We start from the raw sequence: 20,246 nt of genomic DNA, 5'->3' as shown, positions 1-20,246 counted from the left end.
GGTGAAATGGATGCAACTGTTGTCTCCGAAGCAGCCGCCATACAGTAGATTGTGGAAGTCGTACAGCTGCACTAATTTGTCTCGTACTGATAGATGGATCTTGGTCTACCAGGTCCAAAACATGTTCCTCCACGTTCACTGCATGCTCAAGTGGTCGACCTGAATGTGGCCCAGGACGAATGCCATACTCCCGCATACGTCTGTCCACAGATACAAACGTCTGATGACTTGGTAACCGTCTTCCTGGAAACAGCTCACTGTACCTTCGTCTTGCTGCAAGTGCATTTCCATCTGCTGCACCATACACAAGGTGCATATCAGCATACTCACTGTTTGAGTACATCATGTGCACGAAACCTTTAGCCTTCCGACGATGAATGAACGACAGGACGTACTTTTCCGTTACCAACAACATCAGCGCCATCTTCCGTACAGTAGGAGTAAACATCACGTGCAAACAAAAACAAACACTATTCATGCAGTTTCGAATCAACTGTTGGGAGATACGTATGTGAATTACGTACCAGAATATGGCATCCTGCTGCTTGCACTGCCGTCGTTTTGATACGGACATGACTTTCGTATTTAACGATAACTCTGGAATTAAACGTTTATGGAAAAACATTTATAGAACATTTTTGTCTTATATTTACCTCACAAATACACCCTTAAAATATTTACATGCATTTTTGAATCACCCTGTATAGCTCACTTAGTTCACTCATCAATTAAAGTCATAACACTCAACAATAACTCACTCACACAATAATGACAGCTCAAACCTCCTACCAACCACAACACAGTTAAGTCAAAATATTCATTAATTTGAGTAACAGAAATCGCTTGGAAGTTTTTAGACATCGACTTTACTGATTTTTTGTAGGTGCAGGTGCATGCATTTCTGCAAACTGCATATAGCTACAATGTTAGCAAATTTCGGGAGTGTATGCTTGTTAGCTCAACCTGGAGTGGGTGCTGACTGACTCTGAGTGACTTCCAGCTATTTAAAAATTGGCAGATGAGCAGATTTTTATTTTGGAAATTATACAACCATTTAAAAAGTGGCTAGGTAAAATTTTGCTATTTAGGATGGACTATTAAGCTGACAGAATTTTGGTTTACAAAATTGTGGTACTTTAGGAATTTAGAAAAAAGCTTATGGAATCACTTTATGCATCCACATAGGGACTAACTTAATATAACATATTTCAAATGTTCTGTAGGTTACAAAAGTTTTATAAGTGTGACGAGAAATAGCTATTTTGTGTAAAATCTGTTACAGATAGAAATCAAAGGGACAGATGCGTCTTCTGGAACTTGAATGCTGGTGGTGGCTGGTCAAATGATGGTTGCCTACCAGTTGACAGCACGTTAACAAGCTGTGCCTGTTTCCATACCACCCACTTCGGTGAAATGCTGCATGGGAGAGACCATCAAGCAATTTTAAATCCAGTTCGCAATACAGCTCTACATTATGTGGCACTTGTTGGCTGCGTACTGTCGACAGCTGGACTAGTCGCTATAATAGTAACAGCATTAATATTTCCAAATTGGCGTCATCAAGGCCGTGCAATAGTACAGTTACAGCTATGCATTGCACTCTGCGGATTAGCAACCACTTTGTCAGTGCGTGTGACAGCTGAGGAGTTCTTGCCAGACTGGCGTCCTCAGCCTGGCCTTCCCTGCACTTTGTCAGGAGCTACACTTCAGGTCTTCCTCCTGGCATCTCTCCTGTGGATGTTTGCGGCTGGTCTACATATGCGCCAAAGACTGTTGAATCCTTTCTTTGATTTTTCTCCTACACCCCTTACAAAGCAGGTAAGCATGACACACACTTTTAAAATTACCTCAAAGTATGCTGAAGAGTACAGGACAATGTTGTTTTTAAATGACAGGAGACTTGGACATAATTTCTATTTGGTGCGATGAATACTACCTTGCTCTAAATGTGGAAAAATGTAAATTAATGCTGCTGATTAGTAAAAACAATGCTGTAATGTTTGAATACAATGTGGTGTACTGTTTGACACAGTCATGTCAATTAAATATCAAGGCATAACGTTGCAAACTGACATGAAATACAATAGATATGTTAGGTCGGTCATAGCAAAGACTGTGAATGACTTTGGTTCTTTGGGAGAATTCATGGAAATTGTGGTTCATCTACAAGGGTCATCCAGAAAGTAAAGAACGATTGTCCACCATACGCGGCACCGATTCTCCACTACCACAGTCACAAGTGTGCTAGTTAGTTCCTTCCTTCATCTTGGCATGAGTCAAGTGGTCACACCTCTTTGTTGTGGAACCTTTTGAAATGACAGTACCCATTAAAAATCCCACCAAATGTTAAGTGCGCCTCTAATGTCACACATTTTCCAAATTCATAAAATTTTTGACGTATCAGAATTTATAGGCAAATAAAGAATGTGTATGGTGATATAGGAATGAACGAGTATTCAGTGAGGAAACAGTGCATTACGTTTAATCAAGGAAGAACCAGTATGCACAATGAAGATCAGAGCAGGTGGCCATGAGTCATTACAAATGACTTGAAGGCAAAATTTGAAAAGAAAAGTCAGGAAAACCAGCATCCACTTTAAGTACATTAGATGAATCTTTTCCACAAATTTCATGATATCTCCCACATGAAATAGTGACAAAGCATCTTGGCTACAAAAAAATGAGTGCTGTGGGTGCCTAAGAGTTTGACAGATGTCCGTATAGCACAACAGATGTGGGCAGCACTTGAATTTTTGCCAGAATATGACAATCTCAGTTACAAATTTTTACTGCATTGTAACAGGAGATGAAACTTGTACTTCATAAGAGACTACGGAGAACAAACATCAGTCTGTGGAGCAGCCCACTCAAACTCCCCCATGACTCGGAAAAGAAAAAGCAAATCTCAATACTAGAAAGGTGATACCCGCAGTTTTTTTTGGGACTGAAAGTGTTTGATCCACATGGAGTTCATGCCAAGAGGAGAACAGTCAATTCCGAGATCTATTGTGAAACTCTTCAATGACTTCAGCACTCCATCCAGATCAAGAGACGTGGTCATTGGTAGAGCTGTTTTTGATTCATGAAAATGCACAACCTCAGAACGAACACAAACTCTTATTGCCAGGGTGGAAAATTTTTGGACATCCTCCTTACACCCCTGACTTGGAATCAAGTGATTTTCACTTATTCCCAAAACTAAAGAAAATTTTGGGTGGAAAACAGTTCGTAAACAATAATGACCTCAAACAGGCAGTTATATCCTGGTTCAAATTTTTTGCTGTAGAGGAGTACAACATGTGAATTGTAAATAAAGTTTTGAGTCAATATCTTTAATTTTTATTTATTTATGCCAAGATATTCTTTATTTTGTGGATAACTGTGCACAGAAAAATTGCACAACCCACTCTTGATTGTTTGGGACACCCACCAGGTCAGATTAAAGGAAGACAGTGAAGTAATTGAGCAGCGTGCTGCTAGATTTATTACCATTAAGTTTGATCAAGAAGCAAGTATTAAGAAAATTCTCTGTGAACTCAAATAAGTTCCTCTCTGGAGCGAAGAAGACACTCTTCTTGCAAAACATTCAGAAATATTGCTGATTTTGAAAGCCTGCATACTATGACTATTGAAAAAGTTTGAGGAACCAGCATTTTCAACAGAATGAAGAATGGTCCTGCTGCCACCAACACACATCTTTCTTAAAGACCATGCACACAAAATAAATCTGGGCTTGTACAAAAGCATATACACAGTCATTTTTCCCTCACTCCATTTGCAAGTGGAGCAAGAGAGGGAATGACTAGCAGTGGAACAAGGTAGCCGCTGCCATGCATTGTATGATGGCTTGCGGAGCATGTATATAGATGTACCCATTTCTTGTGGTCATTAGATGAAAGAATGCTAATTAAATGTTTGCAAAATTCTATTTACTATTTTTTAAATTACAAATAAGAAAACACATCATAGAATACAAGTAAGTAGATTTCAGCTTCTCCTTAAAACTTATAAGGCTAGGCAAAAATTTTTCTAGTGTTTTCACTGATATTTACAACTTGTAAATGGAGTCAGCATAGATGTTTGGCTAATTAAGTTTCATGAAATGCAAGTTTCAACAGAAAACATTTATTTCTCATTACAAACAAAATGTTTTTTTAAACTGAATTTTATGTGGTCATCTGGTAAACCAGTTCCAAATTAGTCTATTGTAGTATTTGCTGTAAGAATAAGTGCTAACGTGGGAGGTAAGATGTTAGGATTAACTAGTTTTCCAGAAGAGACTGAGCAGCACTGGTGCATAAGTAGCAGACCGAAAGTGCAGCAGCAGCAGCAGCAGCAGCAGCATGGGCTGGCACCCAAGATGAGGGAGTCCAGCACGACATGGTGGATTTCTTTTGGATTTGGCGAATGCTAGGAGACACTGGTTTTGAAACAGGACATAAATGTATTGGTAAATATTTGTTTGACAAATTGTCCTTGCCATCTTGTGTGGTTCGCCATGCTGCACTATATGCTACTGTCATGCAGAAGTGAAACTCAGTTGCTACTGGGATACTGCTTATTTGCTGTGTTTTTATGTCCTTTTTGACACATGTTATCTTACCTTTCTTTTTTCTGTTTCTCCCAATGAAGAAATAAAAAGTCGAGAAGTTAGACAATAAACCATTTTTATAAAGTTGTATGTATACTAATCATGCTCCTATTTCAACAATGGTAAGTAAATGTCCCTCTTATGCTACAAATACATGAGTATAAGTAATTATTTATTTATTTTGTCTTCCCACAGCTCTGGGCATCAGCAATTCTTTGTTGGATGCTACCACTGGCCTTGGCTGGAGTTTCTGTATGGACATCACAAGGAGCATATGAGCCACCAGATTGTTATCCACGAGGTCAGATACTGCAGTTCAGTGTAACAGTGCCTGCTCACATGCTAATTGCAGCCAACACCCTGATACTAGCATTATGCATCCACATTACCTGCAGCTCATCTCATAAATCCTTGCGACTTTCAAATGCCTCTCAAATGGAAAAACGCATTCGCAGACAGCTACTGTTTGCAATATATCTGTCAATCTTACTTGGGATGGGATGGATTTTTGGCTTGATGCATATGGATGCTGTCTTCAATGTAACTGCCTCTCTGCAGGGGTTTTCCATCTTCATATTTGCCATAGTTTTGGATGAGAAAACAAGATCTATGTGGACTCAGTTGCTGTGTAATCATGTGGGTAAGAGGCAAAGTGGAATCGATATTCGATTAACATGCACATCTTCAACACTCAACACTTCAACAACAGCTAGTGTGGGCAAGACCAATCATATTTTACAAAGCAGAGATCACTGTAATGGTTCAAAAATGTAAGAAAATTATCAGTAAGTACTTCACTGTGATAAATGTATATAATTTGATACATACCAATCTGTAACATCTGATTTATGAGAAATCCATCTCTTTCATTAAACACTGAATTTTCATCTATGAGATTATGTATTCTCATTCGGATTTGCTACTGTGCACAGGCAAAAAATTAAATTATTTTTCTCATTACAGACAGATCCAAATTCCATCACAATACTTTTTTTTTTTTTTTTTTTTAGAAACAGCTAGCTTACATTCAGCAGAAACTTACAAGACATAATGATTAGCTGCATAATCTTCACGTGTTCAGTTATTATCTCTAAACAAGAATCAAAATGAATTGTTACAAATAGTAATTATGGGATGCATGTGGCTATGTTACTCTGTGTTCCTCACCTAATTACTTTCAAATGTTTCATTACAGTACAACCAAAGACCCAATACTGTTTTACTGTACATCAACAATAATCCAGGCAGCATGAGAAGCCTATGTTAAACACAGTGACAGTTTCCACTGCACACGACTCGCAGACACAAGCCAAAATAATGAGTCAAGACAAAACATACTAATCTGAAAAAGTACCAGGTGTAGTCATGTTACATCCTGCCATAAAGATAGCAAGTCAATGGAGGAAATTTCTATCACCTAAACATGCCAAAGTTAATTATGTACAATAACATAATTTAGTGGAAATGCAAGAGAACAGGATGTCTGAGGAGGCCTTGTACCCCAAGTCGCTCAGCTGAGGAAATAAATACTTGTTTTTCTGATATCACTACTTTAAGAATTGTTGCCAGTACTGTACTGTTTCACTTCAGTTGTGAAACTCTGACTGTGACAGTCAACAGTCACACTGTTGAGGAGTGAGCGCATGAAAATCCAGACAAAGCAAACAATTAGAGATAATGAGAGAATTTAGAGATCACTTTGACAAAGCCTCACTTCATAAAGCAACCTTACTCGATTGAGTTACATGTGTTCTTGTTTCACGCAGCGTCGAAGACAGGCCGTGTAGTGGATGCAAGAAAATGTGACAGGAAATGTGTGCTGCTGTCACCCAATCAGCCGGGCAGTCATTAGTGGAACCCATTCGCAAAAGAGCATTTGAACTTCAAGACTTGAAAATGAAAGGATTTAGGCTGATTCTCATGAATCAATTTTCCTTGACAAGAACACAGAGCAGTAAATTTTCTGATGACTGTGCGGCATACCATAGATCACACAGGAGGAATGTTGTTTCTGGTCTAAGGATAATTGTCATTATGTGCAGAATCTGGAAAGAAACCAGTCTCGTATTATAATATGGGCCAGGAAGTCACAATACTTGTTCATACCATATTTTTTCAAAGGGTAAAAGAACAGAAATTCTTATTTGGATATGTTGGAAAGATGTTTAATACTTCAGCAAGATGGAGCTACAGCACATTTTGCTGTTCAGGTGTGCTAGTTCCTTGATGAATGATTTTGAGGCTGTGGGACTGAGCATGGTTCAGTAACACTTTCAGTTTACAAAAATGGCCATAAAAAAACCTGGGCCTTACCATGGCAGACAACTCATTGTGGGGAATAAGCGAGTCCTTGTGACTTGAATGACAAATTGTGCAAAAGCTAGGGAAAGCCTTTCGAAGCATAACTCTAGATGCTGTACATGTCCAGGACAATGTGGAGGCCCACAGATCACTGTGTAAGGCACAGTGTTGCACTTATGGATCCACTACGTACATAGTTTTATTGCTTGCAAGTACCCAAACATACAACATACTGTTTTTATCTGGAGATATTGGGACTTCTCGGACACACTGTACAACTAAAAAGTGAAAAACCCAACATACCAACTGTACTCAACAAAAGGTCATGCTGAGTTTGGCATTATTAAATGGCATTTATAATAAGTAAATGGGAATATTTTTATAGCACTATGAATATCTACTACAAGATGCAGTAACCACTGGCATCAAGCTGTACATCAGATCAACAATTATCACCTGGCATGTGCAAACTAATACCAGAGTAAGGCAATAGCAAGAAGATATTTTATTAAGTATACCTGGTTTGATAAATCTGGCAAATTTCCATGAAAGAATGAACACTTTTGTTGCACCTTCATGTTTGGTAAGCTTGATTATTCCAAGAATCGTATAAAGTATTTCAACAATGTACAGTTCATTGTTACAGCCACCTGAACTGGTTGATGTTCAGACTGCGACTGAAAGTGGAGTAAACCAGTTTCATGCTGATATTAAGCAGTTTCATTTGAAGGGTTGGACTGCCGCACAAATCAAAACAGAACTGGGTGAAGTTCACACGGATTCTGCACCATCGTTGCATTAATGAATTTAAATGCGGTCAGACAAGCACCGAAGATGAAGCGTGTTCCGTCTGTCCAGTTGAAGACAATATAAAGAAAACTATTGACGAAATCCATGATATGGTAACGCATGACCATTGAATAAAAGTTCATCAAATTGCTGAGACCGTAGGCATCTCAGCTGCATGAATGCATAATACCCATTGTGGAGAATTGGCTGTGAAGAACTTGTGTGCAAGGTGGGTGCCATGAGTGTTCAGTCGACCAAAAGCACATATGTCATGGCATTTCAACACAGTGTCTGGTGATTTTCAATTGGAACCTGAAAGACTTTTTGAGGCAATTTGTGACTGTTGGTGAAACTTGGATCCATCATTACACACCAGTCAAACCGGCTGACAAAACAATGGACAAAGGCTGGTGAAGTGCACCTATGACGGCAAAGACAATTTTGTCAGCTGGTAAGGTGATGGCCACTGTTTTCTAGGATTCCCAAGAAATAATCCTCATAGATTAATTGGAAATAGGCAGAACTAGAGCTGGGCCCTATTATGCTTCATTGTTGGTTCATTTGAAACTTGCGTTGGCTGAAAAAATACCAAGGTTGGCACGAAAAAAGTGCTCTTTCACCAGGATAATGCACCATCCCACACATCAGTGTTAACACCAGTGAAAGTGCATCAACTTTGGTTCCTCATCCACACTATTCACCAGATTTAGCTCCACATGACTTCTTACTGTTCCTTACTTGAAACTTTGGCTTCCTGGGAAGAAATTTTGATTAAATGGGAAACTGATAGTTGCAGTCATGAGAGTTTGCAGAGTTTGACAGAACCTATTTTTCCAATGGGATGAAAAAGCTGGAGGATCATTGGACTACAAGTATATCCTTCAAAGGAGACTGTCGAGAAGTAGGGTCAGTTGTTTATGAAACATTTTTCTTGCTATTCATCATTTGGATTTTCAGCTTCTTGTGTTTACCGTGTTTGCAGTTAAAATTGTAGGATGTGAGGTCCGCCAGTTATGCAAAACACTGTTTTTTCCAAGTACCCAAACATGTTTCAGCACCACTGTGCCATCATCAGATTAAATAAAACAGAAACCAACTGATGATGGCACAGTGGTGCTTAAAACATTTTTGGGTACTTGGAAAAACGGTGTTTTGCATAACTGGCAGACCTCACTTCCTACAATTTTTCTTGCTTTTTTACCAAATGTCTCAAAGTTCCCTTGTAGAATGTTTATGCAAAAGGATGATACTGGGGAACACCTAATGGCCAACATTTACTGGATTATATGTAGACTTCAATGCAATTTAGGACTGAGGGTCACAGTGTGTTAATCATTCTCTTTAGTGAGGGCTTACAGCACTGAGCAGGTCATTCCAACAATTATTCGCTGATTATTAACAAAGACAAAGTTGAAACAAGAGCTGTTGCAACAACCCAGTACGCATTCACACGAGACATGCAGTTGGGTAATGGTTTTGCATGAACAACATGCTAGTGATGTGTTGCAACTTGGAGTCCTAATTTGGTCAGAAATAAATATTTTTGGGATTCATGAATGAAATAGCGAATATTCGTACGCATAAGAGTGTAAAGGATGAATCCCACTTCAGGAAATTCTTCAGTACCTGATCACATAACTGTCTGCCAGAATAAAGACTACCACAATGAAAAAAGTATGTCAGCTTCTTGACAGATGACAGTTGATGCAATATGTCTATGGGAAGATATTGTCTGCTAAATGATTGGGAGGGGAAGGGGGGGGGGGGAGCCAGATACATAAACACCTGTTTACGTAGTGTAATTTTTCCACTGTTTAATTACCAAAATGACTAAAAATCAGGATTGGTCAGTGAGTAGACAAGTTCACTTGTCATATTAAAAACATCGTTGTAGCAGAACACTGTCACAAATAACAGTAGCTGTGAATCTCAGTTCGATTAAAATTTTTTATTTCGTGCAGTCAAATAGGCATTCCTTCCTTTATTTCGTGCAGTCAAATAGGTATTCCTTCCTTTGTACACCAAGTAAGTGCAAGGTTGATGCAAATGACGTCTGCAGACCCTGCTTTACAAATCACGTTGTGAAAGATTTAGAAACATTGAAACAGTGAAGTAGTTCTTTTTCTTTGTAATTTTTACCCTGCCACAATGAAAATTTCAAAATAAGGTTTTTAGCACACATTTTCATGAAATTTTGCACCTAGATAGTATCAAAATTTTATGCGTTCTGAGTAAAATCCACACATATTTCTAACAGTACTAAATTTACACACTTAAGTCATGACTGAATGTGAAACACTACAAATAAGAGTTAATTCACTAGCTGTATGAAATTTAAAAAAATGATGAACACAGAGAAACATACAATGGCAAAACATGATGTATATTATAAACTTTGAGACCAGTAATTCTTTCACTGCATAAAGTCACTAGAGTACATAACACAAAAACAGTGATAGAACCATTGTAATTAAGTGAAACAAGTTTACTATATTGGTAACAGCAAACTTGTTGTAATAACAGCCATGGTAAAGCCTAACCTAAAATGTTTGTATTTAAAGAACCATTGCCAAGTTGGATGTGCCTTTATGCCACTCACCGTTTTTAGTTTCCATATTCCACATGAGAAGGCAATCTTACTATACATGCAAACTAAGTTGACACTCGGCATGGCAGCAGATGTAAGCAACTGTAAAGACATTTCACATTTAGTCATTCCCATCAGCCACCGCACCGACCGTCAAATTAGTTTGTGTGAAAATTAACTGTCTCCTCCCATTTTTGTCGACTTTAATTTTGGAATTCAAGGGCAGTTTCATTGACTGAAATTAAATTAAAAATAGAGGCAGTAGTGCACATTAAGAAAAGAGAAATTTACTTGAAGTTTTTCAGAGGAGTGGATCAATTCACTGATAAAGGCTTCATCTACTAGTTGAATGATTGCCCATATGGCCTTTGTATTTATTAGTGACTTCCCATTAGCATCAATAAATATTACTCTACACTATTTGTTTTTATTTTCCTGTTATAAATGTATTTTCTTTGTGAAATGCACAAGTCATAGTCACAAATGGATCTAATGGGAGCAATTACAGCAAAGCATAGATATTTTTTCTTATCACAAGGCATTGCAACATGCTTGAAGGAAAGCTGACAAAATAGTCCCATTTTGTTTCTGCTGCTGGTAATTTGAAGTTCAATGTTTATTTGATAGTTTTGTAGTCAGGATCTTATACACTAAAAAAGGCTCCTCTAACTTATTACCTATGCCTGCAGTTGTACTTTATAAGACTTTTTTGATCTGACTTGCTGTTTTTTACGAGGGCCAAAACAGTTGCTTCCTTGTGATTTCATTTGCTTAATGAACAGTAACAGAAAATTTATCTATTGCTTTCTATAGACCTGAAATAATAACCTCATTTTACCCCTCTGAGTGTCATGCAGAAGATCATTTGAAGTTCAGCTCAGAGAATATGGATATCTCTTCTTTCACCAAACATTTGACACAATAAAAGAAACTGCACCATCTGCAAACACAAGACTATGAGAATAAAGAGTATGAAAATTAATATTTTCTTTCTGGTATTACCTTTAAAAAAGTTAGAACAATCATTAATGAAATTGGGTGCTCTCTCTCTCTCTCTCTCTCTCTCTCTCTCTCTCTCTCTCACACACACACACACACACACACACACACACACACACACACACACACAAAACAAACAAACAAAGAAAATAGAAAATACAGATTTTTTTTGTTTTAACTGATGCTTTTATTTATCTATCAACAATAATTCCCACTAGTCGGATCCCTTTAACTTTGCCCATTTCTGCCTTTGCTATCTTAGTTTTTAGTCTTACATGGATATGACTAACTGTATGCCACACTAGTTACCGAAGAAGAATGACTCAAACCTTCACCCTCACACATATGTAAGAGGGCGTACATAATTAAAACCTGAATTAAGCAAGTCCAGACAGAAATTTTCCGTACCTTTCATTCCTTTAAGTGTTACACACAACTTCAAATTTACAAGTCAATTCATCACACTCAATGGTACCCCGCCAACCAAATAAAACAGCTTTCTTTAAGTTAGTCAGTCTACATTTGACCAGCAGTGTGTAATATATGTATTAGTATGTGACTCATGCAAAAGAAAGATTTCAGTTAGAAGCAACTGAATCTAGAAAAACCAGGACTGACTTTTAGCAATACTTTTCAGATAGGGAAAGAGAAAGCTTATGGAATACGCCCAAAAGGTCTGTTCTACTTTACTTCACAATTGTAACTACTGTGGCACTTATTGTCAATACCAGAAAACAAAATAAATAAAATGGGCAAAGTTCTCTCAGCAGACACACAAAGAAAAAAGTATTCAGGGTTTCAAATCCATCTGTTGATAGTACAATGTTACATCCAGGCCTTTCCACGCACAAATACCATGACTAGGCAATTTCAATCATGAAAATACAATATCTCCTCTCTTGTTTTCATAATAATTCATCATTTTAAAATTAAATTTAAAAAATAATGCATAATCTGATTACAAACATATTAACAGTTCCAAGATTACTGTTACATTCAAATCAGCAGCTGCAATATAGAAATATCACAAATTTTTGGAAATCATCAAACAAGCATGCAATCTATTGATGTATTTGCATTTTTAATGCTATCAATGGTAACAAGAGGAGATAAAATCTGGTTGGGGAAACACACCACACACACTATCAATCACACACCTCAGTTCAATGCTCATAAACAATGGCCTTTTTTTAAAGTCACTTGAAGCTTCTAACATTTTATGTCCAGTTTTTCAGTTTACATTCTCATTTAACAGACTTCTGAAAGCCCACATATGCATCAAAATGAGATTGCTAGCAAATCCAACACTGATATTAAATTCTCTTTCTGACAACCTATTGTTTATCGATTCAAACAAAGTTTAAAATTTATTGCAGTCTTATATATTTCAAGAGTCCAAAATCATTCAACAGCATCATCATATTCACTACATTTCTGGCTCAATCCCACAACATACAACAAAAAGTATAAAAATTAAGTTTAATTAAAGTCCACATTTTATATTTGGTGGCAGGGAGGGGAAAAATATAACTTGAGTAAAAAAGTACGCACATAATTAAATGAGGAAACAGCACTAAGCACATGGTTCAACAGTAACATTCTTCAAGTTCTTGTAATAATTTTTACAAGTATATATTTTTAAATAGATTTCTAATAGTAGTCATTTGTCAAACTGTTCTATATTTTCATTTCTAGCAGACTGTTTCTCCTTGAAAAATGCTTAAAAAGGACATTCAATGTTCTCATCGCATCACTTTTTCCAGTTTTAGGGTCATAAAGTCCACATGACATTTCTGGCTATTAAAGCAAGTTAATTTGAGAAAGTGTGCTGCTGTGAAAGAAAATGATGCACTAAGCTGTTTTCAGTTACAATCAATTTGAAGTTCCTTCACTATGACACAATCTTCTGCCTTCACTAACTTCAGAAATCTCACAAAAGGTCCTATCTGTCACCGTGTCACTGTTCTATAAAGAAAGGAATTAAATACACGGACTGCTTAAATAATCCAGCACACAAAAACGTTTTCATTCACTGCACTATGTCCTCATCCAACGCACGAATTGCCACAGAAATCACTCCACATCAACACATGGAAGTTCCACCTTGCACTTTTTCAGCTGTTTTGTTCCAGCAGTACAACAGTCACTTCAGTTTTAACTTTTTATGATCCAGACAAGTGGGACCAAATGATCTACCTTAGATGCAAGAAAAGAAATATACGTAACACAAACAGTTAATAAAACAGATGAGAAAATAATTCAGTATGTACTTCCACTGTAATTTTATTCACAGCAACTTTTTAAAGATTGGCTTTCATCTATCAATGAGTTCATTATTCTTCTTTATATAGACCATAACCACAAGTAATTCTCCTTCCCATATAAAAAGAAATTACTCCCAGATAATTCCTTCAACGTTACTGCATCATTATATTACTGTTAAAAAGTTTCCAACCAACCATGAAAACAATTACTTTTAAATATATATGCATATATTATATAGTTCACAAATACACAACATGGTTGTAATTATGCGAAGGGCACATGAATAGTACGAAGCAGAAAAGCGCAGAAATTAAAGGGTTACTTAAAACTTCACCTGTGACAATTTCAGCACATTTTGATACAGCACACACTTAGCACGCATTTCTACTGAGCTACAGCAAACAGAAATTTATTTTTGCATAACGTAACTAATTTTTCAATGGCAACCACTTATACCAAGGAGAGAAAAGGGACAAAGAATCAACACAATAATCAACTACCAGCAAATTGGAAAAGGTCTAAAGCAAATATGGAATTCATATATGCTTTAACCACAGGTATCTGCAAATTTGGAGTTAGATCCATTCAAGAGCTACTACTCATAATCCTCAGAAGATTCTACAACATTCCAAAAGAAACATACAATTTAGAGGATTCTCTTCAGGCTTCTTGATCAAGCAGAAATCAACTAAACCAAATATCAGAATCATTTCCAATACAACTGCAAACCCAAAAAGAAAAAAAAGAAAAAAAAATGCTTAGCACATGGATCAAGAATTTTTACGTCACTGGTTTTTGGGGACATATACACATCAAATATGACAAAATTCATAATACACATGTATAATTTTTCAAATACATCACATCAAATGCTGTATTATTCTAATACACAGATCGGTGAAACATGGGAGGCTTTAGTCCCATTTGTGTAAGTTTTCTGTTCAGCTAATAGATCTTAAGAGAATTTAGTGTTTTGATTCTTCTCCATTAAATATAGAACAAAGACATTCCCAAAAAGCATTAACACAGAATACCAGTACATTTAATTTTTTTTTGTTTTGTTTGTCACCATTTATATGAAGTTTTTCATCATTTACACGAATTACCATTTTAACAATTTCCAAATGACAATGGTTGCTCTAAGACATCAAAGTGCACTAGGTCAAATTAAAGATAGGGCCACATCTTAATCACCTGAAGGGAACTTTAAATATGACAATTCAATGTAGGTTGCCTGGTAAATGTAACAATTCATTCTCCTTCTCTTATTTTTCCCAAGAAGTCCTAGCCAAAGTCAGTTCATTGTTTAATTAAAAAATCTGAAAGGAGAAAGTTTTAACAAACTATGCAACACTTTGAAAGTATTTGGTACTAGAACAGCTCTTCAAAAATAAAATTTTGGGTATTCACTTTATTAAATACATGTACTCCAATTTTCTACAGTTTTAATGGGCTTGACTAGGAGAAACATAAATGCTTGAGAAAAATAATGAAGGCAGTCAAACAATTTCATCAATTTTACATTGCTATTGCAAAAAAATGAGCAAAATGAAAATATGAAGTAGTTAAAGAATCAAAATAATACCCTCTGCCCATTTAACATGATCTGCTGAAGGGCAGCATTTTACCAGTCTCAGAATAGTACTGTTGTAAGGGAAATAACTATTGTATTTACTTGAATTAGTTTGATTCTTTTCACTTCAGTTCTTAACATCAGATAAATTTTATGTAAATAAAAATTAAAGTCGCTGTAAACATGTATAAATATGCAAATGCAATGAATTAACTTTTTTAGGCTTTAGTTTTTGTTTGAATCCTACACACAAAGACATCCATATACAATTCTCATCTAGCATAACATAAGTGGAGAAAAAATTTCACCTCTAGTTGAGACGTGTAAACCAAGAGGGTTATGTAATAATGTTTTATAATAGAAGCTACATTTGGGGTATATATATGGTTCATTAATTTCGGCCCCCTCTTCCACTTCTTCCTCTGTTCCCTCCATCTCGATCCTAAAACACACATAACCAAGCAGTCCATTAGTTGAATTATGAAGAACACACAGTAAACAAAAATTTTAACGTATTAATATGACAATAACAACTGCGCCCCCCCCCCCCCCCCCACACACACACAAGTGGGGGAGGGAGGGAGGGGGGGAGAGAGGGGGGGGAGAGAAAGAGAGAGAGAGAGAGAGAGAGAGAGAGAGAGAGAGAGGGGGGGGGGGGATGGAAGGGAGGATAATGGGAGGGCAAAAATAGTAGAGTGAATGAATACATATGACTATAAAACAATCAGGATAGCGGAGAAGCATGAAGACATGGGACAAGAAAACATGAAGAGGTATGTTCAGGGAAGAGAGTAACAGAAATGAGGCTTTAGGTATTGTGGAACTGAGGGATGCATTGGAGGAACAGTTCCCATCTCCATGTACACTCTGCAAGCCAACTGACAGTGTGTAGCACTCCTGGCACTACTGTCTCTTCCTTGTTGCATTCAAAAACGGTGCATGGCAAGAATGACTGATTATAAACCTCCATATTAGCACCAATTTCTCAAGTTTTCTTGCTGTGGTCATTTTGTGAGATGTATGTGGATGGAAGTAATGTGTTGCCTAACTCTCCTAGAACATACACTCTCAGGATTTCAACAGCAAACCTTTCCCTGATGCACAATGCCTTTCTTGTACTGTTTGCCACTGGAGTTTGTCGAGTATCACCATAATGCTCTCACGCCAACAAAATGATTCCATTCCAAAATGCACCACTCATCACTGGATCTTTTTCTCTTAATCCAACCCGCTAAGAGTTCTGGAATGATGCAAAATTTGGAAAAGGTGATAGGATACAGAGGGGCCATGTGCTTTTAGGTACGAATGTCCTGAATGCTGAGCAGCCTGCTCTGTGCAGAGAACAATTGTTCTTTTGTGCATGTGTGAGGCTACTCCAGGTCTAAATAAGAAGTACTGAACAATAGTTATCTTCTTTAATTTACCAAAAAAATATTTTATTGTTTAGATCAAGCAATAACTTTCCACACATTGACCAATATGGATCACACATCCTTTCTTATCTAGCAAACAGGGAAGGCAAAAATTGAATCATCTTCACTGTTTGAGTTTATATATAACATAAAACAACAGAATATCTAGGATGGAATGTAACAATATTATGTAAAGGAAAGTTGCTACTCACCATATAGCGGAGATGCTGAATTACAGATAGGCACAACAAAAGGACTGTCACAGTATACGCTTTTGGCCTACAAGGCCTTTTTCGAAAAAACACACACACACACACACACACACACACACACACACACACGACTGCAGCCTCCGGCAGCTGAAGCCACACTGTGGGCAACAGTAGCAGTGCATGATGGGAGCGGCAGCTGGGTGGGGGTAAGGACTATCCTGTTGCTGAACACGCTGCCCAACACGACATCCTTCATTTCCATGACTGCTTCACAGCCTGTATCATATGGATCCTTCCCACCGACACCAGCTTTTTTGAATTGCACAGGTGAGAACTCTTCCTGGAACATAATCCTACGTTTTCATACCCCTCCAGGCCTAAACCTTCATTAGTCATTTTTCTTACCCATCCAGCCCCTTCCCTGTTTCCATTCCAGCAATACACAGCCCTCATTCTACCACTGCATCCAGTCTTTTCACTTCTCTCCTTTTCCGCTAACCCCACCCCCACCCACCCTTCTACTGCCCTCTAACCTACCAAATGCACCTAGCTGCCCTACTCTCTCTCTACCTCTTCCTTGCGCACTCCCCAGCAGTACTTCCCTTCTCCCACCCCTACCCTGCTATCCCTTCTCCTCCCCACCACAGCCTCCTCACGTCCATCCCGTTGCCGCTCCCATCATGCACTGCTGCCATTGCTCATAGTGTGGCTTCAGCTGCCAGAGGCTGCAGTTGTGTGTGTGTGTGTGTGTGTGTGTGTGTGTGTGTGTGTGTGTGTGTGTGTGTGTGTGTGTGTGTGTGTGTGCGCGTGTGCGTGTGCGTGTTTCCGACAATGGTCTTGTAGGCCGAAAGGTTATGGTGTGGCAAGTCTTTCTGTTGTGCCTAGCTGCGACTGAGCACCTCTACTATAAGGTGAGCAGCAACTTTTCTTTTCTTGATATTGCTATACATGGATAACACACACTCTACTGTAAACAATTTAGCAAGTATCACAATAATTATGCAAGATCAGTTATTGGTTTACACAAAAAACAATTTTTTTTCTGAACTGTAGCAAAACACAGTGCATTCATTTTCTATCACACAAATTTCATAAAAGCAAACCTTTAATGTTCCTTCAGTACAACAACAACAACAATAATAATAATAATAATAGTAATAATAATTTTGCCAAGCCTCCATGTGAGCTTAAATCTCTCTAATTTTGTCTTCCAGCTCTTTTTTGCGAGGTATACATAAAAGGAAGCAAGAAATTGGTTGACTCTTCTAGGGACACACGTTCTCAGAATTTCAACAGTAAATTACATCATGAACATCTCCATGACACTTGCACCCTTACTAAACAAACCTGTAATGAAACATGCTGGTCTTCAGATCGACTGATGACCATAGATGTTAAGTCCCATAGTGCTCAGAGCCATTTGGTCTTCAGATCTTCTCCTTCCTGTATCAATCCAATCAGATACAGATCCCAGACAGAGGTGTTGGAGGGATACTGATCTGATCATGGAGGAATAGGAGTAAGCAGAAAGTGTGTTGGTCCTGTGTCCAGATCAAGGACATTCCTTGAACTGGACTAAATGAGGGTTTTGGGATTTTAGATGGCACATGAATTAGATGAATATAATTTTGGCATGCAAGTGTGCTATGGCTGTTCTGTGGACATCTTCCTTTTTATAAGAAGTTACAGTTTGCTATACATACAAGGAGTGAGGGCAACTTCTTTGATACCCATCCTACTGACTAAAACAAGTTCACAATGCACATAATCTCTTTCACTTCACACAAACATCATCAAACTTTGATTCTCTCCCATTCCATTCTAACTAACCTTTTATAATCTTCAAGGAATTCCTCACTTACAATTTAGCTTCACTTTACTTTCCTCAACCTCTCCTATGTGGATTGCTATGGTGTCAAGAGTAGTGTTATTTTGATGCAGAAAAAGTGAGTGGTCAATAGATATTTTTAATGTGGTATTTAAAGTGCTACTGAAATTGTTGTAAGGCAAGATTCCCGAACTAAAACATGCAATATAGTAATTTAATGTTCAACGGCCAATCATGAAAGCAGTGATGTCATATACAAGCTTTACTACATGCACTGCAAAAGTTTGGTGTGTCAAACTGTGATCAACAATAGGTCTGATCACTCACACAGAGAATAATATGCTACACAACATGGCCAATTTCAATGGCTACTTCACAGTCTGTTCGATCTGGCCCCTTCACCTTTCCCCTAAATACTACATTTCCGTATCGTACAAAAGAGAACACAGCCCTTCCAACATGTCTCAGTTGTCTATTCCTGCTCTACTCGATTTATGCTAGTTTTTGTCCTGTACTTACCTCCTGCACTATGTAATACTGTCTCCTCTGCCATATACTTTTGTTTCCTTGCCTCTTTTCTTTTCTTTTTGGTGGGGGTGGGGTGGGGGATGGTACTTTTCTTGGTTGCATGGCTACCTACTGCTCAAATCTCCCTCTACCTAACAGTAGTTTTTTTTCCTTCATTATACAAACTTCAGAATATAATTAAAGGACTTTTGTTGCCATAGTTTTACAAAATCCTCAACTATTACATTATTGCCATAACAAATTTGAGTGAAAAGTACAACAAAAAATTTAAGGTCAGAAGAAAGAACAATTGTGGAAACCCGAAAATTGCCTTTTTTCATCTGTAAAAAATGTTAGTTTTTAGGTGACAAGGAACTCTTAACACTGCTTGAACCAAGCTTATGAAACTACCCACAGTAGCTATCTGGACCAGGATAGTATTTAATTCTTCTCTCAAACATACTTGCATTACATAATTTTATGTGCAACACATTATGCAGTAATGTGGAAAATGATGGACCTCATCACATTCATCATAACAACATCCACTGAAGTAAGTATGAAATTTTACAACCAAGGAATACTACACAGTTATACAAAGCAATAAAAGGTTTTATTATTGTTCCATAAATTCATAATTACTAATTCAATATCTGGATGTCATAATCAGTAGATGGATTAAAATTTGAATAGCTGCTTTCCCAAAATGTACATTATTGTTTCTTCGTGCTGCTGCTACTAGACGTGTTGTACAGTAGCTAGGTTCGAAGCATATATATTATGTTATGCCTGCATCAAATCTCTTATACTGTATAAATATAATAATAGAAAATCTCAGGTGAAATAAAGGCACTAGCGTCAGGGTAGAGCCACTCACCATATGCAGAATCCCATAAAACTGTCAATCTTTGGAACATGTTGCAACTGGATATTTCAGCCACCCTTTGCCAATTTTTACTCTATGATGTACTACTTATTGTGCCGACTCATTATGTTTCTCTAACCTAGACCATTCTTAGCCACTAGTGTCTTTAAGGTTTTTGAAGAGGGAGATAACACTGAAGTTTACAACTGCATCCAACAGCAACATCACATTGGACCCAGAAAATGGATCATGTTCGAAGACTTTCACATGATTATTTGAAAACACTCCAGATGAAATGCTCAAATTATTTTAAATGA

At 37.5% G+C, this 20,246-nt stretch overlaps 2 protein-coding genes across 2 annotated transcripts in view; one reads left to right on the top strand and one right to left on the bottom strand.

Annotated features, from left to right (window-relative positions):
- LOC126458294 (adhesion G-protein coupled receptor G4-like) overlaps nucleotides 1-5,485 on the top strand; it is a 195,281-nt gene extending 189,796 nt beyond the window's left edge. Inside the window, exons 11-12 of the mRNA XM_050095234.1 lie at nucleotides 1,283-1,818; nucleotides 4,787-5,485. Coding sequence (XP_049951191.1) covers nucleotides 1,283-1,818; nucleotides 4,787-5,365 — 1,115 coding nt within the window. The 3' untranslated portion in view covers nucleotides 5,366-5,485. The remainder of the gene's footprint in view (nucleotides 1-1,282; nucleotides 1,819-4,786) is intronic.
- Nucleotides 5,486-11,406: 5,921 nt separating this feature from the next.
- LOC126458292 (YTH domain-containing family protein 3) overlaps nucleotides 11,407-20,246 on the bottom strand; it is a 47,160-nt gene continuing 38,320 nt past the window's right edge. Inside the window, exon 5 of the mRNA XM_050095232.1 lies at nucleotides 11,407-15,547. Coding sequence (XP_049951189.1) covers nucleotides 15,497-15,547 — 51 coding nt within the window. The 3' untranslated portion in view covers nucleotides 11,407-15,496. The remainder of the gene's footprint in view (nucleotides 15,548-20,246) is intronic.

Source organism: Schistocerca serialis, chromosome 2 (genome assembly GCF_023864345.2).
Source record: "Schistocerca serialis cubense isolate TAMUIC-IGC-003099 chromosome 2, iqSchSeri2.2, whole genome shotgun sequence".
NCBI lineage: Eukaryota > Metazoa > Arthropoda > Insecta > Orthoptera > Acrididae > Schistocerca > Schistocerca serialis.
This window is presented reverse-complemented; position numbering and strand designations above follow the sequence as displayed.